The 17,488-nt window shown below is 47.2% G+C and overlaps 1 protein-coding gene across 2 annotated transcripts in view; it reads left to right on the plus strand.

Annotated features, from left to right (window-relative positions):
• Positions 1-17,488, plus strand: part of LOC144781709 (cytochrome P450 2F3-like) — a 970,074-nt gene that overhangs the window by 913,174 nt on the left and 39,412 nt on the right. For both annotated transcript variants that reach the window (XM_078660683.1, XM_078660684.1), the window contains 2 exons: positions 9,411-9,598; positions 15,304-15,445. In XM_078660683.1, coding sequence (XP_078516809.1) covers positions 9,411-9,598; positions 15,304-15,445 — 330 coding nt within the window. The remainder of the gene's footprint in view (positions 1-9,410; positions 9,599-15,303; positions 15,446-17,488) is intronic.

The raw sequence follows: 17,488 nt of genomic DNA on the forward strand, positions 1-17,488 counted from the left end.
TATTGAGCACTCTTACCCCCTGAGACACTTAATGGGGTTATAGGCGCAAAATAGTAACAACCTGTCCGGGTGTGATGTGACGACTATTGGCTCTAGGTTTTTACCATTTTCGAAAACTTATGTTGATCAGTTTCTTATTGGACAATTGGTTAAAAAATATTCCAGGGGGAATTCTGCCAGTGTTCCAAAGTCTTTACCAAATAGTCTAATGTTGTGAAATGAGGACTCTCATAGAATATCATCTCCACTTTGCACAGAAGAAATTTTGTTCACAAGGAAAGACAAATGCAGCTCGATGCACTATGCTTTGACAGTTGGATTTAGTGCACTTCTGTACCAAACAGCAAAGTGGTGAATGTAGGCCAGGTGAGAAATGATCTAATTTTCTGATATGCAGCAAACCCTGGTTACTGAATGTTGTGCATACTGCTAGTCATAAAGGTCATTTAGCCACCTTTGGAGGATGGTGATAGATTTGGGAAATGTGCTTTTGTTTACCACTGAGTTAAGTTATGCAGCTTTGTAGAGTGCACTATCACCTGGGAGGATATGCTGGCACTGAGCCGGTGTGAGGTTCGCCATAACTAGGTCCTGGTAGGACTACTTGAAAAGCCAGGTTTCCAAGAATTCAAAAGAAAGAAGGAGGCCCTTTTATTTAGCTGCAGGTTTTTCCATGATTTAGGAGCTATGTAGGAAAAGGCCCGACTGCCTGATCTGGTTTTCTTTATGTGTGAGATTTATGCAAGTAGGACTCTGGGGTGTCTGGAAGATTTCTGAAAGCAAATGCGATTGTTGAGGTTTGCTGGTCAGTGTTGTGCAGTGCTTTGAAAGTGTTGGAGAGAAGTTTGAAATGTGCTTGGTAATGAATGGAGAGTCTGTGGAGCTCCATCAGCAGTGGTGTGATGTGAGCACAGTGTAGAAGGTTTTTTTTTTAAAACATATTTTATTGATTTTTAAATTTCCATTTACATCCATACAGTGTTGTTTTTTGTTTTTGTTCTCCAATAACACACCCAACATAAATAGTCATATATTGTCATGGTCATACAACGTTTATCCTACACTTTACAGTAGTGAAGTATTTCCAAGGGCTCCAGCAGTATTTCTGCTGTGTTATATATACATTCATCATTTTCATAGAACATTCGTATATGGAGTATGTATTCGTCTCAAAGAACAGGAACCATATAACACCCCCTAAGAAAGATCCCCCCTCCCCAAACAACTCTGGCCAGGTTTCTTGCATTTTAATAGTACCGAACCATGCGCACCATAGCAATGATCTGAATGTTTGTGTTTTAGCATAGTGCATCTACATATTACATTGGGTGATAAGGCATAGGCATCACTTATTATCAGTTTACATTCGACATAATTAAACATGTATACTGATATCAGCGGATTTGAGCTCTTCCAGCATAATCTCCCATTCCATTGCTATTGGCGTCTTAAGCAGTCCCCTTGTCTCCTCTCTACGCAACGCTGCGCCCTCCGCACAGCCCCATCGCATCATTTCAGTGTGCCAGCTGGACACCTCTGGGGATTTACACGACTTCCAACGCATAGTAATGGTCCTGATAGCTAGTATTATTGCCAGATCTATGAATCAGTACTGTACCTTGTGTTTGGACACATGTTTGTGTAGGCCTAACAGACATTCTTCCACTGTGTCTTGGATCGCATGATGCACTGCCTCCCCAGTAATCTCCCTAATTTTAGTCCAATATCCTATTATTTTTGGGCATGCCCATAGCATGTGTATTAGGCCCACCATGTCTGTCTTACATCTTGGGCAGGAGTGTTGTGTCTGTGGGAACATTTTATCCAACCTACCCTGAATCAAATAAGCCCGATGTAACACCATAGTTTGGATGAACTTAAATTTTGAGTTCCTTGATACTTTCCTGGGACGCCCAAGTACTACCGTCCATTCCTTGTCCGTCTGGTCTCTGCCTATCTCCCCTATCCATATGGCCTTCAAGGTGTCTATGGAAACCCGTGTATGTGCACTGATACCAGTAAATATCCAACGGACCAGATGTCTCCACCTCCCCATATAGTGTACCATCTTAACCAATTTGTTGTTCTCAGGTTCTCTCCTTTGTGGTGCCCAGTACTTTTTGATATATTGTACCAATGCAGCGTGTGTTAAATATAGGTGTGCTGGGGCGGCCGTCTCATTGATGAAAGTGTCATGGTCTAGTAGTGTCTCATGTCCAAAAAGGTCCGCTACCGTGGAAATACCGGCCTCAGTTCCGGGCATTAGTGTGCGTTTGGTAAGGGTACCAGCAGTTAATGGGATACCCAGCAGTGGTATTTTAGCAGAGTATGTGAAGACTGTATTTGTGTATCGCAGTGCCGCTTTCCAACACGTGATCACAGTGTCCAACAGCGGGGGCAAGTCTCTCGGGGGTCTATGCCCCGGCAGTAATAGGGCGTGTAGAGCACCAGTGCTTATGTCTGTGTCAGTGTACCCTATTTCCTGGAGGTTGCGCCCTGCCGTCCAGTATGATAACCATTGTAACTGGCAGGCATAATAATAAGCAAGGAAGTCTGGGACTCCCAGCCCCCTATACGGGTGCTCACTTGGAACCTTTTCAAACTTATATGTCTTCTTCCCGTGCCCCAGATAAGATCTGTGAGCAGAGTATTCAGTGTTTTGAAGGTGGATAGTGGCACTATTAATGTCAGGTTAGAGAAATAATACAGCAGATGTGGCAGGACCACCATTTTTGCTATTGTGGCTCTCCCCATAACGGATAGTGGCAATGAGGTCCAAAAGGCAACACTGGACCGTAAAGATCGTATTGTTCTATGAAGGTTACCTTCTAGCATATCTGCATGTGCTCTATAGATTTGAATACCCAAGTATATAAATGTAGTTGGTGCTATCTGCAGGGAGGTATCCCCGAATGCTATGTTTGTGTCCTCAGTATGGTCCACGAAGAAAAAGGCATGCGACTTCGTGGTATTTATAGCAAGGCCGGACAAAGTTTCGATTCATCCATACAGATCATAAATTGGCGTTAAGGTCTGTTGAAAATCACGCATGTATATAATAATATCATCTGCATAGGCCGAGAAGAGGTGGGTTGCACGTCCTATCGGTATTCCCAGACCCAGGAAGTTCTGTCTCATTGCTATTGCCAGGGGTTCCAGTGCCAAAATAAAGACCAGGGGCGATAGCGGACAGTCCGGTCTTGTCCCTTTGTGTATCATATAATCACCCGATATGTGCCCACCCGTTCTCGCACGTGCTCTCGAGGCCTTGTATAGCAGCCGCAGCCATGATATGTATCCTTCCGGTATCCCAAAGTGAGGAAGCGTCTGAAACATATACTCCCAATTTATCAAGTCAAACGCTTTTCTGAGGTCTAAAGAAATACAACCCACATGGGGGAACCGCTTTGGCGCTTCTGTCATTAAATATTGTAATTCCCTAATGTTTAGGGAAGTACTTCGCGCAGGCAGAAACCCAGTCTGGTCTATATGTACCTATTGCGATAGGAATGGCAGTAACCTATTAGCCAGTACCTTACTCAGTATTTTGCACTCGGTGATTGTGACTCCGTAGAGGACTTAGCATCTGTTCGCGGGGCATTCGTGAAGGTTGCCGTAGGGATGCTTCTTACTCTGCCTTACTTGCTGTGAGTTGACTCGCACACTCGCAATAGTCCGCCTTGATCTACCTCCTCTACGGCTCGTCGAGGCACCACCTTGGGATCTTTGCCTGCCTTCCATTTGTGTGGCGATCTCTGCAGTGCTGGTTAATTCCATCACCTCAAGCAAGTCCTCAACATCTCCAGGGCTCTCAAAGAAGTAAGTTTTCTGTTCATGCAATATTTTTAAGCGTGCCGGGAACAGTAGCGCATACTGTATGTTCAAGTCCCGTAGACGTCGCTTCACCGCTGCCTTTGGACTAGCATTGTGTAGTCCGGGTATAAGGAGATTCTTGTATTCTCAAATGTGATCGGCGCCGCCTCTCGAGCTTTTTGCAATAGAGTATCCCAGTCTTGGAAATTTAGTAGTTTCACTATGAGGGGCCTCGGTGGGGCACCCGGCTTTGGCCTCCCGGTGGGTATTCTGTGTGCCCGTTCTATACAATATTGTGTGGAGAGTCCCTCCGCCGTGACGTGGTCTCTGAACCATTGCTCCATATAGCCAGACAAGTCAGACCCTTCACTTTTCTCCGGCAGGCCAATCACCCGGATGTTATTCCGTCTTGCTCTCCCTTCTGCATCCTCCACGCGGTCCATTAAGGTGGCCACCTGCGTTTGTAGCAGCTTCACATCAGTATCAGTCTGTTTCTGCCTTGGTAGTACCTCTGCTAGCGTCACCGCGTGGTCTTTCACCTTGTCCGCCGTCTTCGCATGATCCGCCCTCAGCAGGTTTAGGCTAGTGGTCAGGGTCCCTATCTGAAGTTCAATTGCTTTCCAGGAGTCGCGCACTTCCTTCAATATAAGATCCATCTTGTCCTCCTGACAGGGGGACACAACCAGACGCTGGCGTGCCGTCTGTGCTGTCCAGTCCATCTTGTACGGGGTCGACGCCATTTTGTCCTTGTTGCTTCAGCCTGTTTCGCCCCATATTGCTCAGTCAGTATGGTACACGGCCACACCGGTCCGATCCCGTAGGGCAGATGGTTGAGCATGCGTCGGACTAGTAGATCTCACTGTGTCAGGCAGGGGCCCCAAACCGAAGGGGCAAGCAAACCACTGCTTATGTTATAGCCCACTCCTCATTTATTGCAGTGCTAGTCTATGGCCCATGCAACATCCTCGGGCCGATCCCTGGGCGCAACTCGAACAAGGCCCCGCAAATCACGGTATCCTAGGCAATTCCTCCCGGTTCAGGCCCACAAGCAGGCAAGACATATGTTCATACACAGCTCACCTCACACTGCCAGCTCGCCGTCACACTCTCTGTCTCTGCGTGGCAGGGGGGGTCACCGGTAGCGCCGTCAGGGAGATCCCAATGTGTCACCTCCAGCAATTTTGCATCAGTTATCACCGTGACTTGGACTGAGATACGTTTTGCATGCCGTACACTGTGTGGCCCATTGAGTCACAGCCAAGGACTGCTCCACTATCTTCGCGATGCAGCAATGCGGCCCACCCCCTCACTCCACACGGCGCACAGCGCCACTCCACACCTCAAAATCTGGGGGGGCCCCCGGGAAGAGTGTCTCGGATACAGTTTGTGGGTTTGTGATCCTTCAGGCGGGGGGGGGGGGCAATCAAGCTTTCACTCCTCTACTTCCAGTTGAGCACAGCATCGGCAATAGCGGGGCTGCAAATGTCCGGCACAGTAAGAGGCACCTCAGTCAGGCCTCCGGTTCAGATCCTGCCACCTGAGCTATTTGCATTATAGCGGCATGCAATACCACCGTGTATTTCGCCCCCTCCTCCGCTTGACTGTGCCCTGGAGTATAAATGCACCCAGCAGTCATCCGCCGCCACAAAGAGTAGGCCACCTCGCAACCACGGACTTACGTAGAAGCACTCCCCAGCCACGAATGCACCAGGTCTCCCCTCCGGCAGCGCGGCACTCGACACAGCGCTCGCCACTCTCGCTTAGTCCTGGTACCGGGATATAGTGCTCCGTCTGCCAGGTGTATCTGTGCCGGCGCGGCTCCCCGCAGTTAAGGACGTCGTCTCGGCAGGGCATGGGCCCGTGCTGTCTTTCCGCCCTCGTGGGCGCCGGGAGGTCTCAGCAGCAGTTTCCCCACATTCTGTGCATAGATATTCCCCTCCGGGCGGTGTCGAATGTTGGCAATCACTTCAGCCACCACAGTCTGCAGCCGTCGCCGTCTGCTTACAGTGTAGACCTTGTTTAATACAGGATTTTGTGGGCCCGGGTCCGGAGCTCCCTTAACAGACGTCTGTCATGTTCGGCTGCCAGCCACGCCCCCCCAGTATAGAAGGTTGAGAGTGATTCTGGCTGCTATGTTCTGAATTGTCTGCAACCTTTTGGTGAGTTTTCAGTTGACCCCTGACTAGAGGTTTTTCCTGTAGTCCAGCTTGTTGCGACCCAAGCATGTGTGACAGTTTTCCGGGTGCTGATTAGTATAGGAGCCACTTGAAACTCTTACTCATCATCTTCAGGGCGTGGAACCATGAGGTGGTGATAGCATTGACTTGGGCGGTCATGTTCAGTTTGCTGTTGATGATGATTCCGAAGTTCTTGGTGTGGGTGTTGGGGGTGGGTGTTGCTCCTAGCTCTGTTGGCCACCAGGTGAAGCCTCACTGTGATGTGATCTTCTTGAAGATCGCAATTTCGATCTTGTAGTGTTTAGCTTCAGACACTTGGCCTTGATCCTGTTGGAGATTTCTGTTGTGCAAGCAGTGAGCTTGATCCTGGTGCTGGGCATCTTGTCTATGAGTAGAGAGAATGAGTTGTGTTGTCTGCGTAGGAGAGGATGTTGATGTCATGCGAGCGGATGATGCTGGCAAGAGGTATCTTGTATAAGTTGAAGAGGATTGGGCTCAGGATGGATCCTTGCCTAAATTCTGCAGATGAGGTCACTGGCACCCAAGGTGTACAGTGCCAGGCTGACTGACTGGGTCCTTACAGTCAGGAAGGAGCAGATCCGTGTGAGTGCATGTCCTTGCATTCCAATGTCATGTAGGAGTTGTATGAGGATGGGGTGGATCAAATGCTGTGGAGAGGTTTTGAGGTGTCCCCTCAGTCCAGAGTTATGCAGATGTCATTAGTGGTATCAATAAGGGCATTTTCAATGCTGTGGTTGAGTCTGAAATCAGACTGTGTGATGTTGAGGAGTTGTTGGTCGTTGAGGCATTCTGTGATGGTCTGTTAATATTTTTCTCTAGGACCTTGGCTGGGAATGGTATCAGGGTGATGGGTCTGTAGTTGCTGAGCATGAAAGAGTTCTCAGAATGTTTCTCCAGCAAGAAGACGACAGCTGCATGTAACTGGGAAGGTTGTAGAAGAGGTGGAGGCATTCAGAATGGGTGTGAGAATGCTGCTCAAGAGCTGAAATCCTTTGAAGTATGTGTGGTGGTGACAGGGGTCCAATAGGGCCCCTGAGTGGATGAACTTCATGGTGGTGGCGGTTTATTCTAAGGTGATGACGGGCCATGTGGTTAGCATTGGTTCTATGGATAAGATCAGGAAATTGTGGCAATGTCTGTCTGGTCTGGTTGTGGGCTGAAGTTGTTGCAAATGGCAGTAAGTTTATTGCTGAAGAATTGAGAGACATTGTTGTAGAGGTCATGCAAGGGGGTAATTGAGTTTGAGTGGTGAGGTGAAATCTTTCACAGTGGTGAAGTTTTCTTTGCTTCCATTGGTCCGGGCATCGATTCAGTCCATCAAAGCGGCACATTTGGTGGCTGCAACTTAGATTGATTTGATTTAGATTTTGATTTATCTATTTCTAAAGCGCGCGAATGCCCGGAGGCGTCTTGGCGCTATGATATGTCCATAGTCCTGAACTAGTCTTAGGTTTATGCAGTAAACAACCATGTTTTAATTTGCTTTCTAAACAAGTCCAAGGATGGGCTGTTTTTTATATCTAATGGAAGTTGATTCCAGGTCCTTGCTGCGTGGACGAAGAAACTTCTTCCCCCCCAGTTCGCTCGTTTGAACTTAGGTATTGCTATCAGTTTTTGTTGGCCAGATCTTAGTAGTCTGGATGGTTCATATTTCCTCAACTGCGTTTTTATGAAGAGAGGTCCTTTGCCCTGAAGGGCCTTATAGGTCAAACATAATGATTTAAATTTGACTCTTTTGGCAACTGGAAGCCAATGAAGTGAAGCTAATTTGTGGCTGACGGACTGAAACTTTGGTATATCCAGGATCAGTCTTGCTGCAGCATTTTGCAGGCGCTGCATCTTATCTGTGATTTTTATTCTGGCTCCTGCATACAGTGCATTTCCGTAGTCCAGACGGGATAAAGCTAGCGCTGTGACTACCGTTTTGCGTGCATCTTGAGGCAAATATGGTAGTATTTTTTTTATCATTTTTAATATTAACCAAAACGAAGATGCCAGTTTGTTTACTTGGGCTTCGTATGCTAGCTTGGTGTCTAACATGAATCCCAAATGTTTCACTTTCTCCGAGGGATCTGGACGTGTTCCTAGCTTGTCAGGCCACCAGTCTGGGGACCAGATATCTGAATTACCTCCCAGAAACATCACCTCACTCTTTTCTCCATTGAGTTTAAGGCAATTTTATTGCATCCAATGGCTAACTTTTAACATGCAATAGGGCAGATTTAAATGCATTCCTGTCTGCAGGTGAGAATGCTGAACCTGATGAGGGTGGGGTCTGTCCAGGGGACTGGTGATAGCTCATCAACTTGGTTGTTGTTTGATATTGCCAGAGTTGGATAAAATACGGTGCAGGAGGGGTCCAGCAATATGGTTAGGTCCCTTTACTTGTTTTGGGAGGTCCAGGCTTCCAAGTTTACAGTAAGTGTTCTTGAGTTGAGGTTGGCATGGTCTTCCAGGTAGAAGTCCAGGTCTTCAAGTAGGATGTAGTTGCTAGCATCAAGGTTGAGTGGTGCAACAAAGTCTGTGATAGTGTAGGCAAAGAAGGTGCGTGGTTCCACTGGTCTGTAAATGAGTGTGCCCCTTAGGGTGAAGTTTGCTGTGACATGGAGTTTGAATGACAGGTCTTCCATGTTGGAGGATGACGTGTCCATGAATGTGGTGCGGCTGATGGTGTTCTTGTGGATGATGATGATTCTGCCTCTGGGCTTGTGCAGGCTGCCTTACCTGCCAATATTGTAGCTAAAGGGGATGGCTGTGGCAATGTCAGGTGCCAATGCAATGTTTATCCAGGTTTCTGTCAGGTGCCAATGCAGGGTTTATCCAGGTTTCTGTCTGAAAAAAAGGGCAGCGGCAAAGACTTGCAGCAGGATTCCGATCTCTGTGGTGTCTTGGTGAGTGAGCTGGTGTGAGTAGCATGCATGTAAGTGTCTGTGAGTTGACCCTCCTCATTTAGAAGTCAGAGAATTAGCTTTTGAGCATGGAGGATGAGCCAGTGGCTCAACAGTAAGAGAAAATCAGATGGCAATAAGAATGGCATCTGATGATCCCCTCTTATTTCAGGAGAGATTCTGTTGCTAGGTTCACTTGTGTTTTTCTAACACTGCCATGTAAACCATGGCAATCATAATCACGAAAAAACCCTTAAATATCTGTCACATACTGTAAGACATACTGTTAGACAATTTCAAGCTCAAGAGAGAGCAATGCCTCAATCAGAATGTCTTCTTTAGAAAAGCTTGTCATTAAGAGAGGTACTCATTTGTCCTCTGGAGTAGCCTTTCCAAGGTCTTAAACATGACAGGCATGATGCTCACATAATTACAATGGGTAGTAAGTTATGGTGGATAAAAATATTTGTGCAAAGACCTTATGCTTGGCATTTTATGTTTTTCTCAACAGAAAAAATGTATTCAGAGATCAACAGCGTGGTTGGCCCAAACCGCAGCCCAAATTGTGATGACAAAAGCAAGATGCCCTACACTGATGCAGCCATCCATGAGATTCAAAGATTCTCAGATGTCATCCCGCTTAGCCTTCCCCATGCTGTGACTCGTGACACCAAATTCAGAGGCTATAAAATCCCAAAGGTATTTCATAATGTTTCTGCAATAAGTGGGTACACAATTAACACAGTTTAGTGGCTGATAAAGGCATTTTCCATTGTTTGCATATAGGTTCTAATGGGATGGCGGGTGCAATAGAGTTGCTTTTGAGAAGCCCACCTGGGGATGGGGGAATGGGAGCACCGGGCTTCGAACTATATTAACTGTCAGCACAGCTGCAGTGGGTAGCTAAAGGTCTTGATGAAACCCACATGCATGACCTGGATTTCGTAGGGCTAACAACTAGTCGGGGAAACTGCTGGCATGCCGTTTATTCCCTGTAATAATTATCCAGTGACTCACTGGATTGCTGGGAGTGGCATTACAATGCTGGCACCATTGTATTGTACAAACCCAAAGAGCTCTTTTATACTTGCCTACTTTGCCACTTGTGGGCCTTCTCCATGGAGACCCCATTACTTATTTAACTTCTCCACAACTGTCAGAGTGGACGGAGGCAGGGGCTCATTACAGTGGAAGACTGTTTCCTGTAGGGATCCCTCATTCCACTAGAGGACTTGTCCACTACTTACGCATTACCCAGAGGCCAATTTTTGATGTAGAAAGCATTAGTATGGATGTTTGCTTACATGTGTGCCATGCGTAGGGGCTAACCCCCACATCATATGGTTCTCTAACTGCTACTTTCTATGGGCTTCGTCTGACACCTTGTGACCTAATTTTGCAGAGCGCTGAATGAGATGGAGTAGAGACCATTAGTGAACCTGAGGCCAAGATGTGTGGAGATATTGGGATAAGTTATCACTGACAGGGAGTGGGGGAGACTACTGACCTATCCCAATAATGTCTCACAAACTAACCAACTGAAATATACAGAATTAAATATTTAATATGACATACCTCACCCCACATAGACTACAACGAATACATGGGGGAATACAAGGGTCTGACTCCGCTGTCAGATGCTAGATGTAGATTTCTGCCAAATGACCTGGGGTTCCCACATTTTGCAGATGTTTTGGACCGTGGTCCTACAGAAGCTACAGACTATACTACGACACTCTTTTCCCTGCACAAAGCAGATTTGTCACTTGGAGGACTTTCCCAGGCCCAAATCAGCCAAAATGGGTACTTGTTTTACATTCTTGGCCCTGGCTTGATGCAAGCTCACTAAGGCTTGGTAATCAGACAAGGGGCCAAGTCTAGAAACATGGGAGAGGGACATCACGCTTTGGGTGGTGTTGGATGGACAAGCACTTAGAAGGGAAAACGCCCAGGGTATATGCAGACACCCTGTAGCACATCTGTAGCAGGAGATTTTGACAGCCTGGGAACATCCAGAGGCTGTCATCGACTCCACTTCAGGGAATTATGTGGACGGGGCGGGAGTTTAGAGGATTCGGAAGAGTGGGAACAGGGAGGAAATGCCAAATGAGATTGAAGGGCCTGAATTCATGACTCACACAATCCTGCAACATATACCCAATGACAGACCCATCAGCCCTCGGTATGGTACTCACTGCTGGTCTGGGCTCTGCCCCCCTGTCTCCAGGACGAGGCTCGTAAAGAAGTGTCCACTGATTTACCTAGACAAGTCATGTTTAGGTCTCGCCTAGCGTTGCAGTGCATGCGCTTCACGCTCTGAGAGATCTATTGTTGTCACGTTGATTTCAGAAGTGGAGTGGAAGCTCCGCCCATGCTTTTGATTGGCGTACGTCACACTTTATGCTAAACACTCGCTTTTGATTTGAAGTGAGGCTTGTTTGTCCCCTCCCTGTCTTCTTTTCGGCTTGCCCATACGGACTAGATTGTGCACTCGTGGCGTAACATGGTGGGTTTTATCTGGTGGGTGAGTACTATTTTTTATTACAATGTACACTGATGGGGACAATGATAGCTGCAGCGCTATGTGTTCAAAATTGGATGTTCTTTCTTACTTTAATGAGCGAGGCGTTTGCTAGGGACACTGCGCTTACTTTATTTATTAATATTTCACATTTACGTTGAGCGCGGCGTCCACCTCAGGGACACCGCACTCTGTTTTTATTTTTTTACTTTAACACTGACGGAGACAGAAGTCTTTGCTTAGGTCAAGCAGAAGGCCGTAAAATGTGTGCTCCTGGGCAGATGGAATGTGGTAACCAGTTTTAAACTTAAAAGTGAAGCCGAGATGGTTAACAGGGGCCCTGGTGGAGGTTACCACATTTCATCTGCCCAGGAGCACACATTTTACGGCCTTCTGCTTGACCTAAGCAAAGACTTCTGTCTCCTTCGGTTCAGGGGACTTGCGCACGCTCACCACCTGCAACTGCGAGCTGGCCCTGCTGCCCCTCAAGCAGCTGCTTGCCATGCACCTGAGTACCTGCATCTACAGCTCGAGGAGCAGCCCTACAACCTGGCGAGCTGCCACCTCGGCAGTGGGGGCTACAACCTGTTCTCCAACGGAGGCTTCAGCATGGAGGGCCACAAGTACTGGGTCGTCAACTACATCAGCAGGTGGGTCAAAGTAGCGCGACTCCATTCGGTGATGCGCCAGGCACTATGACGTAATGTTCTTCCTTGCGCCCTATTCCCAGTTCCCCACCTTCCTCCATGGAAACGAACAATCTCCTCTAATTACTGCAGACTGTGTGGAGATCTAAACGAAGACATAATACATATACTATGCATCTGCAATGGCTTGAGAGTGGAAAGGAGACAGTTTCTAAAACAGCTCCTGATTGCAAGTCAGGTTCGATCTTGCAAGGAGGCGGTTAAGGCCTGTTTTGAGGGCAGTAATCTCCGCCTGTCTTGCAGCCTTGTTCGGTTTATGAGGGAAGCAAACGTAAAGTTAAGTCTGGAAGATCCACAAGTTACCGGTCTTTATGCTACGCCAGCGGTTCATGAGACAAGCATAATAACCCGACCACTGGGGCTTTGATTAGATCTACGAATACTACCTTGGCTCCTAAGCTGTCAGCAGACTGCATGGGCCGGCTGCGAGTTCATCGACTTTTGTACTCTCCATAAACATCACTTCACGGGGTGCATCCATCCACGAGAACAAGCCTTATGATGAACTATTTTACTAACCAAGAAGAACTATTTTACCTACCAGTTTTGATTCCCCTGCAATTTTATAGAATTACGACATATTTTGTAATCTTTTAGCATTATTTAATGGTGAAGCTACATTATGTGAATTAATGTTTTACCTATTTGCGAAGGTTTTAATTAATCATGCAATAAAGTCATTAACTATTCGAAGTTACAGGCAGTACCCCCCTTTTAAATTAAAAGGAAGCGCACCAGCACTTATCGGCACAAATGTAGTAATTATAAGGAGAGATTGCTGCCAGTAACATTCAGCTCCTCACGGGTTGGCTGTGTGAAGAGTGCTTATATCGTATTAGGCATGTCGCTACTTTGTCAATTGGCAGGTCTCTGGGTAGACTGGTGACATAACGGTAATAGGTAGTGCTTGTTCTAGAGACTTTGCTGAAAATAAAAATGCACATGCCTATCAGAGAAGCCTTTTCTGATCCTGGCTATATTGCAGACGTTCCCCATCCAGTTTGGCAGGGGGAGGGGGTGGGTGAACAAGACGTAGTACTGGCTTCGCCTCTTAAACAACTATTCCTGAGTCCCTTATTTTGATTGGTTCTATATTTCGGATATTTGTTATGTCCTCGCATTGAACCCACGCTGTCTATAAAATATTCTAATTCTTCTCAGCTTATATAGAGCTCCTAAGTCTAAAGAATTATTGAAGTATTTGATACGCTGCTCATTTATTCGGGTCACTGCAGCTAATTACAAGATAGCGGGGAAAGCATAAAATAATGGTGGTGGCCACACGGTTCGTGAAAGGGTTTCATTTGTTACAGCAAAATAAGTCCAAACTAAGGTAGTCAATGAGGGAGTGTTACATGCCACCAGGATTTAAATCTGAGCAGGCGTGTTGTGAATTACATGGTGTAGAGCGTATAGGAAATACGACTTGCTTGGGATATGGTAGTCCGGAAACGGTATTCAGGGCAAGACGTTTAATTGTTTTGGTAGAAAAGGTTGCTTTTTCAGAAGCTGGATAAAGGTGGTTTAAAGTAGGCCTGGGCGGTAAATTCCGTTCCGTTCGCGGAATTTGCAGAGAGCGTGAAATTGCCCAAAAATCTGCGTTCCATGGCTTAGTGAATTTTTTTGCTTGTTCGCAATCTCAACGTGCGTGTTTGCGAGATATTTCACCCCGAGTATGCAAACAGCGATTGCGAACAGGAAAAAAGCACCACGAACAAGCAATTCCGCGTGTTCACAGAATTTCTGCGTCTTCGCAGAGATTTTTTACTGTTTCGCGGAGATTTGCGTAACGCAATTACGCAAATTCCACCCACCCACAGTTTAAAGGTGAAGGACCTGAGAACCGCAGAGGTATATGGCCAAGTAAATGGAATGCGTAGATGTGGAATCTGTCTTTATACCTTAGTGTTAGTGCATTGCTCATTAAAAAATCCTTGGCTGGCTTTTCTTTTTCTGGGTCTGATTTTCTTCTTTATCTATTTTTTCATTCTTTTAAATTGTTGACCAAATTCATCATGCTCATTTAAACTGGCTCTAATACCTGTCCGTTGACATGCACTTAATAACACCTTCGCCTAAATAAAATAAAACAATTAGTTACACTTATAGCTAAAAATGGTAGTTGTTGTACTTACTCCTTTTACATTAATTGATGTAAATATGTACCATTGTAGACGAGTAGCAGTGACTTATGTTTTATTAACCATTGAGTGTTTTTGAGTAATTTAAAATTGGCGAATGCGAATATAGAGTTGTCTATGGCTTCTCTCAAAACCCAGAGCTAAAAAAGATTCCAGTTAATTACTGTTACCTATCTTTAGTTGTATGTTATGTAAGGCCTGCCCTTTAACACCCTACCTCCCCCTGCTTCTATCAGTTGCACAAGGATTGAGGAGTCTTTGGTGAGCCCTACAAAACATGGCCTCATCTGCCCCCACTCCTGTCCTGCTAGAAACCTGAAGTTCTCAGATCCACACCACCCACCCTTTGGGCGCCCTTCTGGTCATTCACCCAAAATAAACACGCATTTGAAATGCAATAGGTCTCTCATTTACACAAGTTTGAGCTATTGGCATTGAAAATGAACATGCTTTTTATTTATGTTGTGGTTTTTGAAACTTAAATAAAACACATTGGCATTTACAATGTCTATAGCTTAAACCTGTGTAAATGCGAGACCCTATTGCATTGCAAACGCCTAATGTCTGGGGCGCACACACCCCAGTGTGGAGTGGGGTGGCTCTCTGGTTAGAGGCGGCAGACCCGGAAGCAGAGAACGGCCCGGGACCAGGGTTCAATTCCCGACGCGGCAGGGTCGTGGACCTGGGTCAGCGGACTCGATAATTGAACCCTGGTCCCGGGCCGTTCTCTGCCTCGGTGCCTACTCTAACCAGGGATCACACTTGGCAACTCTGGGCATTAGCTTTCCTCATCTCTACAACGGCCCCCCACATTCGCCTGGTATCACCTTGGAGATACCCAGTAGGGACCATCTCACAGGGATAGCCGCATGTCTTATTGATATCCATACCTGAGAAATATAGGCTACTTTGAGACTGAAACAGTCTGATATTAAATATGTTGGTTAATAAAATGCAAAAAATGTACGTGATGTACACAATAATATTTGAATGCCAATAAAAAGATTTTTTTTAAACCTCTTACTTTGATTTCAGGGCACACATGTGATTCCTCTGCTGTCTTCAGTCCATTATGATCCTACAAAGTTCAAAAACCCAAATGCCTTCGACCCTGGAAATTTTTTAAATGAAGATGGATCTTTTAAGAAGAATGATGCCTTGATGCCCTTCGCTGCAGGTAAAATGAGATAGAGGTTAACCTTGCAGTCAGGTTGCATTTCATTTAGAGCGCTGTCTTTTTAGCTTACTGTGGGAAGGGGGGTCGGGGGAAGGAGAGCCTCACAAGTATGAAGATGTCTTTAACCGGGTTTTTATTAAGTACTACTTTACCACCGGTTGGATTGTAAGCAAAACAAGGTTTAAAGTACAAAGAACATAGGTCTGGAGTCCCTTTAGCGGCGAACTGACGAGGTCATCACTTCCAGTCTTTGCCTCAAGGAGAGAAGGCCGGCTTGTTCCAGGGATTTGTACTCGAGAGAAAAGAAAAACAGAAAAGAGCCACGTTAGGGCCGAGACCAATCTAAACAAAGGTAGAGAGGGGGTTAGGGTAGTGAGGGAACACCAGGGTACTACCACCGTCTGTAACCGCCTATCTGTGAAGGATAACAAGGCACGGCGAGAGTGTCCACCCTCAGGCTACCCGGTCCCACCCCGTGAGAAAAACAACCCTTGAAAACGCCCTCGTACCTTGTGTAGCCACACTTCTCCCTTGGAAGTGTGGCGGGGCGGCTCATGGGAACGTTGGCCTCCTGGCGTGTCGACTCTCGGCTCCAGGGGGCTCAACAGCGGTTCTACGACGGTTCCTCCTTCTTCCTCCTTGGCGGTGTCTTCCTCGTCTTCCCCTTCCGTTTCCAAAGGATCCGCGCTGCAGAAGGGAAACGGGGCTTCCTTAAACGCCCCTAGCTCCCGTGATTGGCCAGTGGTGGATGACGTCCAGGCGCCGGATTGGTCGGGTGCAGATGCAGTCGGTGGGGACGCCCCCAGCGTCATGGAGGCTGGACACGGAAACGGACGTGCTGGAGGCAGGGCCGGGGAAGCCCATGAAACGTCACAAGGATCCTGCGGACGGGGTGTAAAGGAAGAGACGTTAGCAGGCACACCCCGTCCGATTGCGTCAGGGAGCTCGTCCAGGTCAGGGAGCCCGGCTTCGTGACACATCCCACCCCCAGGATTGACCCGATCGGGGGGAATCGGATACCGGGAGAGAAAGTCAACATTACCCTGCAGGGAACCCTTCCTGTGACGGACCTCAATCTGGTAAGGCTGCAGGGCCAGGAACCAACGCAGGACGCGGTCATTGTTCCCACGGTTGCGTTGGAGCCAAGTCAAGGGAGCATGATCAGTATACAACACAAAGGGCCTCCCCTCGAGATAGTACCTCAACTTCTCCACTCCCCAGCGGACAGCCAGGCAATCCTTCTCGATAGTGGAATAAGCTTGCTCCCTAGGAAATAGTTTGCGACTTATAAAGAGCACAGGTCGTTCGTCCCCGTTCGCATCCACCTGGGACAGTACTGCACCAATACCCACTCCAGAGGCATCCGTCTGGAGTATGAATGGATTGAGGAAATCAGGAGACACCAGAACAGAGGAGGAAGTCAGGGCGTCCTTCAAAGCCTGGAAGGCCGAAGACTGCACAACAGAAGGTGAGGGGAGTGCAGCTGACTTAGTGTTTTTCCCAAGCAGGTCAGTGAGGGGCCCTGCCAGACCTGCAAACTGAGCAATGAAGCGGCGGTAGTAACCCACCAACCCCAAGAAGGCCCTGAGTTCTTTCTTCGTAGAGGGGTAGGGTATTGCTTTGATCGCTTCCAGTTTCTCAGTCTGAGGTTTAATCTTTCCATCCCCTAAGAGATACCCGAGATACTTGACCTGCTGGAAAGCAAATCGGGACTTCTTTGCGTTAATGTGGAGATTGGCCTCCTTCAGACCGGTTAGTATGTTCCCCAGATGTTTTAAGTGGTCCTCCCATGTTTTACTGAACACCACAATGTCGTCCAGGTAGGCCGACGCATATTGTAAGTGAGGTGCCAGCAGTGTATCCATGGCCCTCTGAAATGTTGCTGGCGCTCCATGCAGCCCAAAGGGGAGTACCGTGAAATGAAAGTGTCCAGAAGGGGTTGAGAACGCCGTCTTCTCCCTGTCCTGAGGAGCAAGGGGTATTTGCCAATACCCCTTGGTGAGATCGATGGTGGTTATGTACCGGGCCTCACCAAGGCGTTCC

Source organism: Lissotriton helveticus, chromosome 9 (genome assembly GCF_964261635.1).
Source record: "Lissotriton helveticus chromosome 9, aLisHel1.1, whole genome shotgun sequence".
Taxonomy (NCBI): domain Eukaryota; kingdom Metazoa; phylum Chordata; class Amphibia; order Caudata; family Salamandridae; genus Lissotriton; species Lissotriton helveticus.